General features: G+C 37.0%; 2 protein-coding genes across 4 annotated transcripts; one reads left to right on the forward strand and one right to left on the reverse strand.

Annotated features, from left to right (window-relative positions):
* Positions 1-2,863: 2,863 nt before the first annotated feature.
* On the forward strand, positions 2,864-11,934 carry LOC113303278 (THO complex subunit 1-like). The gene is made up of 21 exons (XM_026552304.1): positions 2,864-3,063; positions 3,260-3,343; positions 3,433-3,507; positions 4,363-4,456; positions 4,888-5,033; positions 5,117-5,188; positions 5,739-5,811; positions 5,903-5,968; positions 6,083-6,129; positions 6,869-6,940; positions 7,072-7,200; positions 7,320-7,385; positions 7,775-7,816; positions 7,975-8,091; positions 8,340-8,416; positions 9,166-9,229; positions 10,018-10,089; positions 10,257-10,307; positions 10,634-10,693; positions 10,777-10,926; positions 11,243-11,934. The coding sequence occupies exons 1-21, from the start codon at positions 2,962-2,964 to the stop codon at positions 11,465-11,467; spliced, it is 1,884 nt and encodes a 627-aa protein (XP_026408089.1). The 5' UTR covers positions 2,864-2,961; the 3' UTR covers positions 11,468-11,934.
* A 1,402-nt stretch (positions 11,935-13,336) lies between these two features.
* Positions 13,337-16,193, reverse strand: LOC113303964 (pentatricopeptide repeat-containing protein At5g48910-like). 3 transcript variants are annotated; one of them, XM_026553055.1, is made up of 2 exons: positions 14,391-16,193; positions 13,337-14,042 (listed from the first exon to the last, which is right to left on the reverse strand). In XM_026553055.1, the coding sequence occupies exon 1, from the start codon at positions 16,191-16,193 to the stop codon at positions 14,589-14,591; it is 1,605 nt and encodes a 534-aa protein (XP_026408840.1). In that variant the 3' UTR covers positions 13,337-14,042; positions 14,391-14,588. The 3 variants fall into 3 exon arrangements, with proteins under 3 accessions (XP_026408840.1, XP_026408839.1, XP_026408841.1); XM_026553054.1 differs by having other exon boundaries at positions 13,337-14,262; XM_026553056.1 differs by having other exon boundaries at positions 13,337-14,692; positions 14,784-16,192.
* Positions 16,194-16,365: the final 172 nt, after the last annotated feature.

Genomic DNA, 16,365 nt, shown 5'->3' on the forward strand with positions numbered 1-16,365 from the left:
CTTTTCAAAACATGGTTATAAAACCAATTTATAACCGTTCCAATCCAATACTTTGTCTTGGCATGCGTGTGACACACATATAACTCATAACCGTCAACCTGAGCCAAATCCCGCCATCGTAGTGTTATACCGGTCTTGGCATGAGCCAATGTACGCTACAATTATGCTGTCCATGCACTTAACTCATTTTTATGTCATCATCCGATTAAAAGTCATACATTCATTATTTAGTATGCTGATTGGCTCAGATCCACGCGGTAAGTGCATCATTTGCATTCTTTTTGCTGAGCAATAGACAACAATATCGCGTTTGGCAACGCCACTGTTGCATATGCATTGGCCAATGCCGAAGTCATTCCATGACTTGCACTGGATAATGCCAAAGTCATTCCATCGATTACATTGCATCCCTAATCCATTCCTTGAGTTGGGATAAATCTGGACTACAGATATGCAACACTATCGCTTAATGCTGCATGTGTCAATTAGCCTTTCTTGTATCAGCTATCATGGCGCTTCATCATCGGATATGCAACTCCATGTGCTACCGCTGACTGCAATATTATGCCATCATGGCGCGTCCTTGACTAGGATGGTAACAGACCTCCCCATACTCATCATGTTCAACGTCCTCGTTGAACGCAACATCAGTTCAAGATCTTCTGAACTATTTGGCCTTGTATGCTTCAGAGTCTATCTCAGAAATCAGCAAACTTGTTTGGCCTTTATTGTTGCCAAAATTTTCTGCTTAGTACCACATGTCATCACCTAGCTTACTGTCTTGTCATTGATCCTACTAACTTGAACTTCGTTGTTATGTCGCACCCGTTTTAGAATTTATTGCAAGTCATATATCAACACCCAAGTGCAAACTGAAATTCCTTTTGCCAATTCCATGAATTAGGCTTGAATTTTACTTGAATCATTTGCGCCTAAGATATGTTATTGATGATTCTTTCCACTGATCACAATGATCATTGCGATAGTCTTTTGCCTTCATTATCCAACTTTAGTTGCACCAAGCAACCTAACATGACTTATACAAGACTCGTCCATATTCTTCGATCATGTTGCGCCTGCTCCAAAACATTACATGCCTGAAGGTATGCATGCTATTATTCCATACCACTCTAGTATGTGCCACAACCTATAGTCTTTGCCGCACTTTGCAAACATCAGGACTTTCACTATATTTTTCATCCAAATCATATTGCAAACTTTTCCTTCTTGGACTTGCAATTATTTGTATGCCAAAGAACCAAAACTTTGTTGTTCTTTGCTTGCATTGTCGCAACACCGTGTTTGAAATGCATGACTTTGGCATAGTCATGACTTAAAAATACTAGGGATATCCCACCATTACTTGGACTAGGTATCCTCTTCATGCGCCTTCAAAACTAGCATGCCTCACTTGCTCTTTCAAATTGTTATGCTTTAATGTGTTTGATGGACTTACTTTTACATTCTTGTTTCATTTCTCCATGGTGTCGCTGCCAACATGCTGTCACATTTCAACATAACTCTTAACATCAAAATCGTCCATGCCACCAACTCTGTTTGCTTCTTTCACTTCCAACGTCTTTTATTTGAGTATTTTGGCTTAATATGCTATATATCATCTTCCTACAAGCTTTACTTTGAACGAAAGAGACAAGAACTTTCGTCTCAGATACCCCATTCACTACTACCTTACATAGAGAGACTTAATTCCAACACCAAGGTTCACACGACCTCAAACCAAAAATATACTTAAACTGAAGAAAATACTTTCCCTAACTGATTGCAAACTTGTGAGACCCAAAAAATTCTGCAATACTGAACTCACCTTCGCATTCGAGCAACAAACAAGGAAACGAGACAACACCTATTGTCTCCAATATTGCAAATCACATTGCCACATGCATTCTCCTAACTACCAACATTCTTATGCAACTCCCATAACGAAGTACAATATAATTGACACTTAGTTGAATACTCATTAAAACTGAGGCTTTCATGAAGATTTCTTCAAGAATGACCCTATGTCATCCTTATGCATCACCACTACTTTGTCATTCCTTCTCCATGCATCTACAATTCGACCTATCTTGCATTTCTAGACGCATCATGCATTCTGGTCATGCCCAAATCCCATTTGGCGCATGCTACAGTTGCTTATTTGACATGTCAGTTAACACCCAAATTTTGACATGATATCGTGCAACTTCGCACAATTGGATTAAACTACTTGTAATTTTGAGTTTCACCATAGAGCTCAGTAAAGTCATATCTATTAATGACTTTTGCGGACAAATTTCATTGGATAGTTACAAACACCGCCACAATCCCTACAAATGAGGCACCCGCTTCCTACGTTCCTTGAAGCATTGTCCACATGGTTAAGTGCATCACTTGCAATTCTTTTTGCCGAGCAATAAACAACGATGTCGCGTTTGGCAACGTTTCTGTTACATATGCATTATCCAAGCCTTGGCCAATGCTTGAGCCAATGCCTAAGTCATTCCATGTCTGGCATTGCATCCCTAATCCTTTCTTGAGCTGAGATAACTCTAGATTATATACAAATATGCAACACTACCGCATAATGTTGCATGTATCAAGTAGCCTTTCTTATCTTAGCTATTATGACGCTTCATCGTCGACCAATATAGCTCCATCTACTAGGCCACTGACTGCAGTGTTGCGCCATCATGTCGCCGCACTGACTATGGCGGTGTTTGAGCCTTGAGGTAGTGTTGTGGTGGTAGATTTTGGTAAGTGGTGGAGGAGGTGCGACAGCCGACAGTTCAGCTTAATCCAGCTAAAGCATAAACCGGAACCAAGTCTTTTGAGTCTACCCGGAACCTTTTACTTTTAGACGAAATAGATTTTTGAAGAGACCGACGGCTATGCCTCTATTAGAGTACCGGAACGGTCATCTTTTCAGAAATCAGAAATAAGAGTTCTGAACTTCTCTCTCCAATGGCGGAATCAACTTCAGGGATTCGAATTCTTCTTCACCAACACCAACAAGACCGAGTTCCTACTCCCATATCTTGCCACGCCGAGAGAGACCGAGTCCTCGTAAGCATTCGTTCACTCTCTTTCTATACGAAACAATTCCTAGATTTAGCTTCTAGGTTTTGCTGATTTTCCATTTACTCTGTGTATGAATGAGTTAATTAAACTGAACTATTACTATTGACTTCCAATGCTTCTTTCGCTTATAAATTTGTTGTCTTTTTTTTTTATATAATCATTCAACACCTCAATTTCTCAGGAAATATTCAGAAGTGCTATATTGAAATCTGGGCCACCTGCAGATTTTGCACTTGAGACAGTGCAAGAGGCTATAAAACCTCAGGTATATGCATTCATAATGAAGATGTTTTTAGCTATTGTTTATTTAGTTGGATTTTGACCTAATTAGGTGATATTGTATTCCATTGACAGAGGCAAACTGTTTTAGTCCAAGATGAGAATCAGTCATTGGAGAACGCCCTTCGAACATTGCTTCAAGAATTGGTGGTAAGTTACTATGAATTATCTGTTTGTTCCTGGGTCCTTACATGTTTTACATCAAAGTAATTTGGTAGAATGTAGTATTTTTGTGTAAAATTCTATAGTTAGATTTGAATCTTTTTCTGTTACTGAACCGGGACTTACCACTCATATATGAGTTCAAGGAAGATTTAAATAGTTACACAGTATCATTGAAGCTGTAAAACTATCTCTATCGATGCTGCACCCGAATGTTGAATAAAATGGACTTTACCTGCGGGGGGTTAGCTTGGATTTTTAAAGATTTCTGGAGAATTTAAATCTCTTGTTAGTCGATAGGGATTTTTTTTGTTTTGGTACAAGTTTATGTTATTGAATAGTCTCTCCAACAGTACTTAGAATTTGGAATTTGAAACCATGGATTGAAACTTTTGAGAGATTTTTATGTTAAAAATGTACCTTAAGAGCACAAATTTTGGGAAGGCTTTTTTGCTTGTTTGAAGGATCTAATATATCAAAGAAATTGGTAACTATAGGCAAATAAGCTACAGTGTTAGACCCATGCAAACAGAGAAAGAAAAAAACTTGAAACACGTAAGATTATGAGAGATTTCGATGCTTCATGTTTGGTTCAAATTTTTAGTTGGAAAATAGCTAATATTTCCATTAGGCATGCACAGACCCTTGCATTCGAATTAATATATTTATATTATGTAAATGATATTGTTTTTAATGTTTATAATATGAGATTCATATATTTCTTGTTTTTATAAATCACAAGGACTTTAGGATTATCTCTCTCTCTTTTAATGTTATATTGTGCTTCAAGCATCTACTGATTTTTATGCATTTTAATTGTGTTGAAATTGTTTTATTCCACAGTCATCAGCAGTTCAGTCTGGAGAAGAGATCATGCAGTTTGGGCAGTCTATTGATGACGAGGAAAGTACCCAGGGCCAAATACCACGTCTTCTTGGTAAGTATGGTGGTCCAGATTTTTAGTCTGAGAGTAAGTGAATGTGGATATATCACCTTTGCATATCATGAAGCGTGACGTGGGGAATGATAATGAATTAACTTCAGATTTTTACAATGTTTTTACATGGAGGAATAGTAAACTATGTAGTCTATAGCTGTCTATTTCAACTGTCTGGAAAACTAATAAATAGTTAAGGCATCGTTATTAGGTGAAGTTTCTACTTTGCTACATTGATCTTCCTCGAGGATACTTTTCTATGATTTTTTTTACTTATTTAAAGTAATTGATTTAGAAATTTATGGTTCAGTTTAATGTGAAGGTTCAGGTTCTGAAGAATTTCTGTCTAAAATTTATCTGTATCCATATATACCATGAAATATATTCCTCGGTATTTGGATCTTGATCTCCATTTTTTTCTTCTATTTTAGATATTGTGCTCTATCTTTGTGAAAAAGGACACGTTGAAGGTGGTATGATATTCCAGTTGTTGGAAGATTTGACAGAAATGTCTACTATGAGAGACTGCAAAGAAGTCTTCGGTTATATAGAAAGTAAACAAGATATATTGGGGAAGGTATGTAATTGTTGATTAGTATATAGAGCTATTGTTGACCTATTATTTGTATATAGTTAACAGTGTTGGTGCAATACATGCAGCAAGAACTTTTTGGACGAGGAAAGCTTGTGATGTTGAGGACATGCAATCAGCTTCTTCGCCGTCTGTCAAAGGTGATAATTGTGAATTAGTGCAATGTTGATACCAATCTAACAAGTTACATTACAAAGATTATTAAAGAAATAGTAGAGGTTGAAGAGATTAATATAAATTGTTTTATTTTGCTAGAATCATCACTTCATGATACCAATTTGGTTACTTCAAAACATATCTGTGAAGAGCAAATAGCTCTTAAAAAGAGCATAATAGCCATTTGATTGGATTTGGTAAAATTTGTTTCTGTAAGGAGAATGAAAGAACATGTTTCCCATAGGTGTAAGAAACAGGTCAAATGTGATATTAAGCCTGTAAGCATATTATGTTTTGTGCTATTTTGCATTGTTAGTCAGGTTCAGTATGAATTCAAAAACAAAACAAAAAAAAACTTGCGTGGCCAAAAATAAGAAACTTGCGTCATTTACAATTTGAAACTTCAAGTAGAGTATCATGCTGACAGCTATGATAATCATACCCAAGTGTGGCCGTCAATAAGAAACTTGCGTCGTTTACAATTTGAATATTCACTTTCTTTACAGTATCTTGCTCTGTTGACCTATATTGTAGGCAAATGATGTGGTTTTTTGTGGACGAATTCTTATGTTTTTGGCACATTTCTTCCCACTGTCAGAACGTTCAGGTAAATCCGCTCAATTTCATTTACCATCCTTCTTTTACATCTGTGTTAATTCCAAGAATAATGAATTTTCTTCTGTTGTTAATGCTCACAGCTGTCAATATAAAGGGAGTTTTCAATACTTCCAACGAAACAAAATATGAAAAGGATGCTCCTAAGGGTAATATTCTAGATCTGTTAACATTTAACCTACTTTCTCTTAGTAGTATAATGTTTTAGTAGGGGTGCATCAGTTTTCTTCCTAAATTTTTGTTCTAACCTCTATTGTTTCCAGGTGTTTCTATTGATTTCAACTTCTACAAGACATTCTGGAGTTTGCAGGTATATTACCTGTTTCTCTTCCTATGATAATCATACTTTTTATTTCAGTTATCCATGTACAAAATGGTTCTTTTTTAAGAGGAGATTAGTGTACTGACGTAGAAGTTTCATGTAAGGGAACTCCTCTACGTGTAGTAAAACAGGCTAGGACCGCTAGGCAATTCCTCGAGGCGTGCGCCTTTTCCGCCTCGAATTATAAAGCTTATCTTACCCGGTGGCGAAATTTTCTCTAGCTCTCTGTCTTGCTTCATCTTCACTTCTTTTTTCTTTGTATATTGGCAGCAAGGAAAGAACTATAGAGTTGGAGTTTTGGCACCTTAAGTGTTGAATCTCCAAAAAAAAAAAAAGCCTTATAGCGAGTTTTTTTGGACTTGTTCAGAAAAACGCCTCGCGAGGTGCACTCTTTGGTGACTAATTTTGTGTTAAAAGGCTCATGCCTTATAGAGGCATGGGTTTATCTGCCTCGCCTAAAGGTGTATGCCTTGTCTGATTTTTATAATCGTGGTTAGACTACGATTTTCTAGAATAAATGCATTCACCTATACTGAAAAAAAGGAAGGAGTAGTTTAGCTGTCCCTAGGCTTGACAGTCCACATCAACATGTGTTTTGGTCTCCTATCAAGATTAGACACCCGCAGGACTTTACCATGCATACGTGTAACAACCTAGCTTTTTATGTGTCTTCTTAAAATATATTATTTCACCCGCTTTCTGATGCATTCATCTACTCTGGTTTCAGGAGCATTTCTGCAACCCTGCCTCCTCAATGGTAGCTCCTGTAAAGTGGCATAAATTTTCAGCAAATTTAACGGTATATTTATGTCTCCTTAGCAAACTTTTCTTTATTTCTCAGTTTTTGATTTGCTAGATGTCTTCAGTAGTACTACTGCATCTTACCAGGTTTCACTTACAATTTCTTTACCTTTTGATGATAAAATTTAGGTTGTCTTGGATACTTTTGATGCGCAACCACTGACTGACGATGATGGAAATGCAAACAATCTTGATGAAGAAGATGCAGCAGCTTTCAGCATAAAGTATCTGACAAGCAGTAAATTGATGGGGTTAGAGGTATGCGAATAAAAACTTGAAATCGGTGTGACGTTGGTGGAATACCAAATTAGTTTCCATATTAGATTTGTAATTTGATTTTTATTATCTTCATTTGTTGCCATTGTTTCCACTGGCAGCTGAAAGATCCAAGTTTTCGTCGCCATGTTCTCGTTCAGTGCCTTATACTATTTGATTACCTGAAGGTATGCGGCTAATTGTGTCCGACTGTCATCTGTATATTCTTTCTCATTATAGTAGAGTTAGAAGCTGTCCTAAATTCTAAATGTTTGTTGGCTGCCTTGATGATGTGTATACGCAAAAAAGTATTCTCACTTAGCAGATGACTCATGACCGGATATGTCGGAGATACCTTATCTGCTGTTTTTAGCCTAAAATGGACAATGGGCCTTAAATGACCTTGGTGCCCTTACTTTACAGTTTCTACAAGAAAAAAACATAACCAATCTTAGACTCATTATTGACTTAGTTTAGAGATTTACGAGAGTGTCTTGAGTATGACTTTAATTGCATGACTTTTTCGATTTATGGAATAGTTATTTTATTTTCCTGACTTTTCTTTTGCTTGCTGTAGGCCCCTGGTAAGAATGATAAAGATGGGCCTTCTGAAAGCATGGTCAGTAGTAATCTTCTTATTTGTTTTCAGTATGCATTTTTATTTCCTTATCTTTCCAGTTAATGAGATAATTTACGTTGGCATTATGACACATATTTTGATGTTTGACCAGATACCGATACCCTTTTATATTATATTTAATGTGCATGTGATCCCAGAAAGAGGAAATTAGGTCTTGCGAGGAGCGTGTAAAGAAGCTTCTTGAAATGATTCCACCTAAAGGAAAGGGATTTCTTCGGAATATTGAGCGTATATTGGAGCGAGAGAAGAATTGGGTAAACAAGCTGTCTTTTTATTACTACTCCCTCCGTTTCGAAATAATAGTTTGTGTATAAATTTACACACAAACAAGCCTATTATTTTGAAACGGAGGGAGTACTATTTTTCGCCTCTGTTTTATTTGATTCACCCTCTGTCTGTTAAGATTTTTTTTTTCAAATTCTTTTTCTTCTCCTTCTTTATCTATTCTTCTTCTTATTATTTATTTTTAATTTCTGTTGATTATACGTATTTATACTTTTAGGTTTGGTGGAAACGTGATGGTTGTCCACCATTTGAAAAGCCACCTACAGAGATAAAACCCGGCCAAGTTAAAAAACGGTATGTCCGCTTGTTGCTCTTGTTCATGTGTAATTACCTCTTCGCACTCATTATATGTAACGTTTGTAATTTAACTTAAATCACTGGATTTATTTCCTTCAGGAGTTGGCATAAGTGTGTCTTCTTCTTTTTCAGTCTGCATGTGGGCCATGTATATTTGCATGAACTGGTTGCACGAAGTAGTCCTTTTCATGTATCATTTTTTTCTTCTGGATTGATAGCCGTACATCCTATATTTTGATATTAACGAAAGTTATATCTCCGTTGATAGGAACTAATGGGTATGCTTGACAACCTATACTGGCCATATAGTCTTTTGAGGAGATAAGTTATAACTTATAAGCTTCAGCGCTACTTTTGTTTGTGATGTACTAGAGTGTGCTATTAAAGGCTTGACACCTGTCCCTCTTGACAGTTTATGTATCTGTTTTGGGGAAGGATAGTAATTTTGACTACCATTTTACTGTCATGTCAATCACTGTATTGGAAGAGCCTTTATAGGTGTGGATCACGTAGTACCCAGTTCTCGTTAGGGTTAAGATTTATTTCTTTGCAGTTTGTTGTGATAGAAATAACCCTTACTATTTTTCCAAGTACAAACCTCATGGTCCACCCAAATTATTGCTTATTATATATGGTTCTTCGTCTTCTTTTTTTTTTTTTTTTATGAAGCTGAAAGTCTAAGATCATGACTTGACAGTGTATCAGTTAGATTTACTTTCTGAATTGTAGATCCTGCTTTTGTACAGGAGAAAGATATTAATGGGAAATAAAGAACTCCATCAGCTGTGGATGTGGGCAGATAAAAATCCTGTATGTGATCCCTTTTTATATCTTTTTTTAATTAGAGTACTGATAATATGTCTGATACCATCAAATTATTTTGCAAGCCTGAAACTGCAGCATTGATGGGAATCATCCATGGGATACCTACCTCTTTTATCTGTTTCTTTCAAATCAACATGATTCAAAGTTGCATAGTTTTTACGACTTTCTCATAGTCAGTATAGAAGAATTATGATGTTTTTTCATACCTAGCTGAAAATCTGTTGGGAAATTATCTTCAGGAGGGAATTAATGATTGGTTTCTTGTTAATTGTGAATAGTTGCCATGTCATTCTGGCTGATGAGTGGAAAATGTTAAGTTTAATCTAATACTTATTTCATGATAGTGGTTCTATGTTTGACTAGTATTTTTTGTTTGAATAATCTTCTAATTCTCTGAGTGAGATTTTTGTGAATTTGTAACTTAGAAAAATTGTCGGCACATAGTAAAATGAGACTATTTTATTTTACAATATTTTCTTTAAGTGGAAAGAAATCCAGCTCTCTCATCCTTGTAACAAGGACATGGCCTTGAATTGGTGGGAACACCATGGAGTGATTACAGTTTTGGTAGATTATTTAGTAGTTGTGGAATCACTTTGAAATGGTGGGCTTATGATCCTTTCCTTCACTACTTTCCGTGTTCTCATATGTTTTTACTATCACACATATGCATGAAGGTTTTCGGTTCTGTATGTTTGTTTGGATTCATACCTACTAATATACTGCCTTATATATTATTTTCTCACAATTCTTTGGTTTTGATGCAAGTTTAGAATGCTCTGGATGATCCTAATCGTATAAAAACCCCTTCTATCATGGAGTACTGGAAACCCTTGGCCGAGGATGTAAGCATTTTCAAGAGTTGATGTAACATATATAATTTCTTATCTGAGTAAAGTACCCTTTCATTGTTTTCTTTACTATACCAGAGGTTAGATGCATGCATCTTTCAGGGGAACTTGTTCTTCACATTGCCAATTATCTTAAAAAAATATTTTTCTGAAAATTGTAGATGGATCCAAAGGCTGGAATAGAAGCTGAATATCACCATAAAAATAACCGGGTGAGTTTGATGGATGTCAAAAACTTTTATTTGGTTAATGAAAACTATTTGTGAAGTGTGAACAACCTCTATGCTTCTACCCTATGAAGTGATGAAAACATCAAAAAATGCTTCTATCTAAGCCTGGAATTATCTGAAGCGATTTTTTTCTGTTGGATCTGGTTTATTTTGTAACGATGACTAAGAAAGAAAGAAAAAGAAAGTGTTTTTTGAACAGCTTGTAAAGAAAATGGCATATCCATATCTCAATTTTTATTATGGTTAACATGCATTACAGTTTCCTCCATTATTGTTGCTGATTATGTTTCATTCCATTTAAATTGCAGGTTTATTGCTGGAAAGGACTTCGATTTTCAGCTCGACAAGACTTGGAAGGCTTTTCTCGGGTATGATTTATGACAGTTGTCAGTATTGTGCTTGTAATGATATAGAACATGTTTGTTGGAGTTACTAACTAGTTGTATTGCAGTTTAATGACTTCGGCATAGAAGGAGTTGTACCTCCAGACCTTTTACCTTTAGAAATGCGTTCAAAGTATCAAAGTAAGCCCGCCGAGAGGTCTAAACGAGCTAAAAAGGAAGAAGCTAAAGATACTACACCACCACAGGAGGACAGTCAGGTAAACAATTGAAATAGAAATAGTCTATGCATATAGTAAATGTAACTACATGGTTAAATACAAGAAGCATGTTTTATTTTAAGAAAATTTGCAAAAAAACGAACATTGCCTCTCTGTGTAAGTATCTAACATACTAATATCTGGGTTGTTGTATTGCATCGCCCTCCCCAGACAGCATGGAAAGTTGTACTTTCTGAAGGCTCAGAAACTTCTCTCTAGCTCATAGTTTTGTAAAACACAATAAATTTGGTTTTATGTGCTGCCAGATTTGTGTCAGCATCTCATACTTTTGTTTGTTTTTGTTGATTGGGCGAAGTTCACAAACCCTGCAGCAGAGATGGATGGTGGTGGAATTGGTGGTGAACTTGAGGACTCTGGTGTACCAATGGATGCTGATGCTGTTGGTGCCTCCCAAAGTGGTGCACAGACTCCTGAAGATAATTCCAAGCAAAGTCCTGCAGAATTAGGTCAGGAAGCAGGCCAATCTGAAGCAGAAGTTGAAATGGATGGTGATGGGGAGACTGATACAGAGGCGGAATAGGGTGCAGCTACTGAGAACTCAAAGATACGCACAAGTTTATGTCCTTTCCCCTACGAACTGAGAGATGAAATTCAAGTAGCAACCACCATAACAAGAAGAAGAACAAGAAAGCACTGTTGACTTCTCATAGGAGGATCAGAAACCAAACATGCATAGCTATAACCTACTGATCAAGTGGAACTAGTTCCAAGTCTTATGGGTGCATCTGCATCATAACTATGGTCACTGATTGGGGTGGGAAGGGGGTAGAAAATGAGTTTTTCATGCTATGTATTATATAATGGTGATTCAGGTTATCACCATAAATATTGAGACCATGTCAATTGTGCGTTCATTAGAAATTGTAGGTGTAAATTTGTGTTCATTAGAAAAACAAAACTAAGATGACAGCCGCAAATAGGCTGCTGACCCAAAAAAATATACAAACGCCCTTTTACTAAGAGAACCTGTAGTAATTTCTATCACTATTTAGTTGAGATAGAAAAGCTATGTTGATTTACAAAAGGCTCAAAGCCTGCCCTCTTTGAATTTCTGGAGTTCATATTCAAAATGAACACCATTGTAGAGTTCATTCTACATAATAAATTCTCCGGAGTTCATCGCAGCCATCATCAACCTTCCTTCCCTGTTCTCTGAATTTCTGCATCTCTATTGACACAGAACAGCGCCTCCTTTTCTCAATTTCAGATGCAAAAGAAAAGAATGATGAGAAACGACTCTTCTCCGATTCCTAGGTCTTGGTTTTTCTGATGGTGATCCCCCAACAAATCCTACCGTGTACAGGTCCTTTGTTGGTGTTCTTCAAAATCTCGCTTGGACAAGGCCTGAAATTAGTATTGCTGTGCAGCAAGTTTGTAATTCATGCATTGTTCTACTACAACTCAACTTGTTGCTGCCAAAAGGATATTAAGATTGATCATGGTTTATACTTTCTAAAGGGAATAGCAGCAGCTCTTCAAGGATGCAGATATGCAGATTGGGTTGGTTCTCCTGATGACAAAAGGTTTACTGGTTGTTATTGTATTTTCTTTGGCTCCAATCTCATCTCCTTGTCAGCCAAAAAGCAGCCAACTGTTGCAAGATCATCTACAGAAGCTGAATACAGGGATGTGGCATAATCTGCATCTTAGCTTTTGAAGGATTTGCACATCTTTCTTGTAGTTTAGTTCCCTGTTTTTGGTTTCAAATCACGTGTTTCAGTAGGGTGAAACACTTGGCTATTGACTTTCACTTTATAAGGGAATTGGTGCAAGGGAAGTAAGTCCATCTATGCCTCTTACATTTCTACTGTGACCAAGTGGCTGATATATTCACCAAGTCTTTTCATAGTCCAAGATTTCAGTTTCTCAAGGACAAGCTGAAGGTACTCTGCATCCTAGTTTCATCTTGCAGGGGTCATAATCCATCTAATAGTGGCTTCTCTTAGCGCAACATAGTGTGCCTCTATGTACCTGCTTTTCTATTATAGAACCAACATAAGATTTGCATAATCATCAGGCCAAACATGTAGTGTTGATACTCTTCCTAGTGTAATAACCGTCGCAATAAGGTACATCAAAAGAAGAATGAATTAGAACTAGTGAAAATGAAACATTAGAAATGGAGAGAGCCACTTGTTCTACAAGATGTCCTTGACACAAATATTGCTCGATCACGCCTCAAACTCGTGGTGTTAAAGACCCAACAAAGTACTTGTGTCCAAGATAAATAACAACACATCACAGATTACGCACTCAAAGAACTTGGCAGCAAAAAGAAAATAAGTGCAAACACACAAAGCGCATTGCAAGAATCAAGAAGATCGAGAAAAGAGCATATATAGGATAATAGCCAACTTTGGTGCAAGGAGAAACTAGAATTGTTCCGACTTTTATAGATGAGCAAATGAGGTAAAAACGATGCAGACATTAGTACAGAAACAAATAGGGTCAAAATTGTTGTCATAAACGGAGACATAAAGTTGTGGTAAAAAATTGGTGAGATTTTTTTAGTGTCGGATCATACACTTCCCCAGTTTAGAAAAAATCAAAAGAAATTTGTCCAAAAAGTAGGTTCGTGGTTGACACCCACAAATTACGTGAATGAGCAGACTGGAGATAACGAGTTAGACCACTAGGGTCTGCAGACTCTGCACCCAATAATTGAAGCAAAATTGATGGTGGATGATTCCCCTATTAGAACTGGCTGAGGTGGCACCATGCTTAGTCATAATGTCCGCACAGCCATTACCCTTCCTCAGAAAGCCAGAACACTTAAATTGGATGGATGGTCGATAAATAATACAAAGAACTCTTCCATCATACAAGTCTTGACTACTTACCACCAAAGTAAAGTCACACTAAAGCCAATAGCATTAATTGCAGCCACTCATTCGGCCATCATTTACGTAGCAATTACAGCATGAGTGGCAAATGCATGGTGCACGCCTACAAACGCTGAATAATCTAGAAGAAACACCCCACAGCCAGCTAATTTAGGATTCTTGAAAGAACAGCCATCCATTCTAACATTCACCACCCAATGAGTTGAGGGTGCTGCCAGATCATCTTTTATTCCGAGGCCTCTCCAGCATTGCCTTTTATTCCCAGAAAACAAAGAACAATCACTTAAATTATGTCCAATGTAATCAGATAATAACGAGCCCCACTAATTGATTCCTACAATGTCAAAGTGCTCCGGAGAAATGAAATAACTCCCCGCCAATGTTGGAGTTTACATCTGAATGCAAGCTTTTTAGGCCCATGCAGATAGAAAAAATCTGAAGAGATATAGTGAATACACACCCCAGCTTCTTCCTAATGAATCCATATATATATAAATAATACAGCAATCAAATATTTTGCTTGAGGGTAAGGACATAAAGACCAATCAGACTCGCTATAAGTTAGTGACCTTAAGAATTAAAATATCAGTGTGTGCTTACCATGAAGGATCTTCCATGTAATTCAAGATCTACGAGATGGTATTGTAGTTGAGACTTCGATTCAGCAAGTTCTCAATGGTTTCTTCACCCTACCGAACATCTGATTGCATTGTCAGAAAGCTTGACATTGCACCCCACAAATGTACAAAGCCGTGCAAATAGCCCCAGTGATAAACGGGAGCCCTGATACAGTGAGATTCACTCGAAGACTAATTCATCATGAAAACGCAAAGACTTCAACTGATTATTGATCAAAAGCAATATGAAACTGATATCTCCCATGCGATGATGAGACCTATCTCCTGCAACAAATTCACAAACTACACCATTTAGTTCAATTGAACTACCACCTGGCACCTTCTTCACATTTTTGTTTTCCATTTCCATTCTCACCTTGGCAACATCTTCCCATTGATTAACTGATGCATATATGTTAGAAAGAAGAACATGGACCCCACCATGATCGAGACTCAGCTTTGCCAAATTCTCAACTGTTTCTTTACCCAACTCGACTTCTCCATGCATCCTACAAGCATTGAGCAATGCACCCAGAACATAAGAATCAGGTTTCATTGGCATCTCACTCACCAATTTCTTTGCGTCATCAAGCCTTCCTGCTCGCCCTAAAAGATCCACCATACATCCATAATGCTCAACCCCCGGTTCAACCCCATAAACTCCATTCATGCTTTTAAAGAAATCCAAACCTTCTTCCACCAGCCCCATTCGACTACATGCACTTAAAACACAAATAAATGTCACCTCATTTGGCTGAACTCCTTCGTCACGCATCTTAAGAAACAACTCAATTGCATCTCCACTCTTATCATGATTTGATAAACCAGAAATCATAGAAGTAAAAGCAAATACATCTCTGTCAGGCATCTGACTAAATACATGTTGGGCAGTTTCGATACACCCACATTTGGCATACATGTCTATTAGAGAAGTACCCAAGATCCTATTCAATTCCAATCCGTTTCTATCAACATAAGCGTGAATCCATCTCCCTTGGTCAAGAGCACCAAGAGATCCACAAGCAGTAAGAGCTCCAACAATGCCAGCATAATTCGGCTTGAAGCCCTGTAACTGCATCTCATTAAAAAGCTCCAAACCCTCTTTAAACAATCCCTTTTGTACATAACCTGTGATAATAGCGCTCCAAGAAACAGCATTTCTTTCAGGCATTTCATCAAACAGTTTCCTTGCAGTTTCCAACTCTCCTGTCTTCACATACCCATTAACCATGGCAGTCCACGAAATCACATCTCTATACAAACTGACATCGAACAGTTTCCGCGCATAATCAACAGAATCACAATTCACATACATATGAATCAACCCATTCTGTACAAAATCATAACATTCCCAACCAAGTCTAATAATCTGCGAATGAACTTGACAACCACAGAAACCATCATTTAATTCAGTACAAGCTTTTATAACAAAAGAGAACGTATAATTATTGGGTGAAAGACCAAAATCAAGCATTTGCCTATACATAGACATAGCTTTAATGGGTTTGTTTTTTTCACTATAAGCTCTTATCATGGTATTCCAAATGAATGCAGAACGATAAGGCAGATAATTAAAGATATGTTGAGCATAATCAAGATCACCATTGTTAGAAATAGCACAAAAGGCTATAACTTGTCCAGTAACAGATGGGTTTGTTAGTGTTCCAGATATGATTAAGTGTGATTGAATTTGCTTAATGTGTTTCATTGTTAGCCATTTCTGATCTAAGAAAGGTAACGTTTTTTGGTTTGGTCTCAAAAACTTTGTGAAAGAATTCAACAACATTACCGTTAATTGTTCAAAAGAGTTCTAAACAAAAAATTACAGTGTAATTTTATTTATATCGCCAAGCTAATCTATCGGTTGATAAATCTCCACGTGGTTCACAAAGACTTGTCGAATACATGGAACACATATTAGTGATAAACACTTTTTGTTATATATGGTCTATCCCTAG

Source organism: Papaver somniferum, chromosome 8, assembly GCF_003573695.1.
Source record: "Papaver somniferum cultivar HN1 chromosome 8, ASM357369v1, whole genome shotgun sequence".
Classification (NCBI taxonomy): Eukaryota; Viridiplantae; Streptophyta; class Magnoliopsida; order Ranunculales; family Papaveraceae; genus Papaver; species Papaver somniferum.

What these genes read in the sequence shown, in the direction of transcription:
- LOC113303278 (XM_026552304.1), top strand. Translation starts at nt 2,962, where the DNA reads ATGGCGGAATCAACTTCAGGGATTCGAATTCTTCTTCACCAACACCAA. An exon ending in AATTTTCAGCAAATTTAACG is followed by an intron (nt 6,941 to 7,071) that starts GTATATTTATGT and finishes GATAAAATTTAG; the next exon opens with GTTGTCTTGGATACTTTTGA. An exon ending in ATGGGCCTTCTGAAAGCATG is followed by an intron (nt 7,817 to 7,974) that starts GTCAGTAGTAAT and finishes ATGTGATCCCAG; the next exon opens with AAAGAGGAAATTAGGTCTTG.
- LOC113303964 (XM_026553055.1), bottom strand. Translation starts at nt 16,193, where the DNA reads ATGTTGTTGAATTCTTTCACAAAGTTTTTGAGACCAAACCAAAAAACG.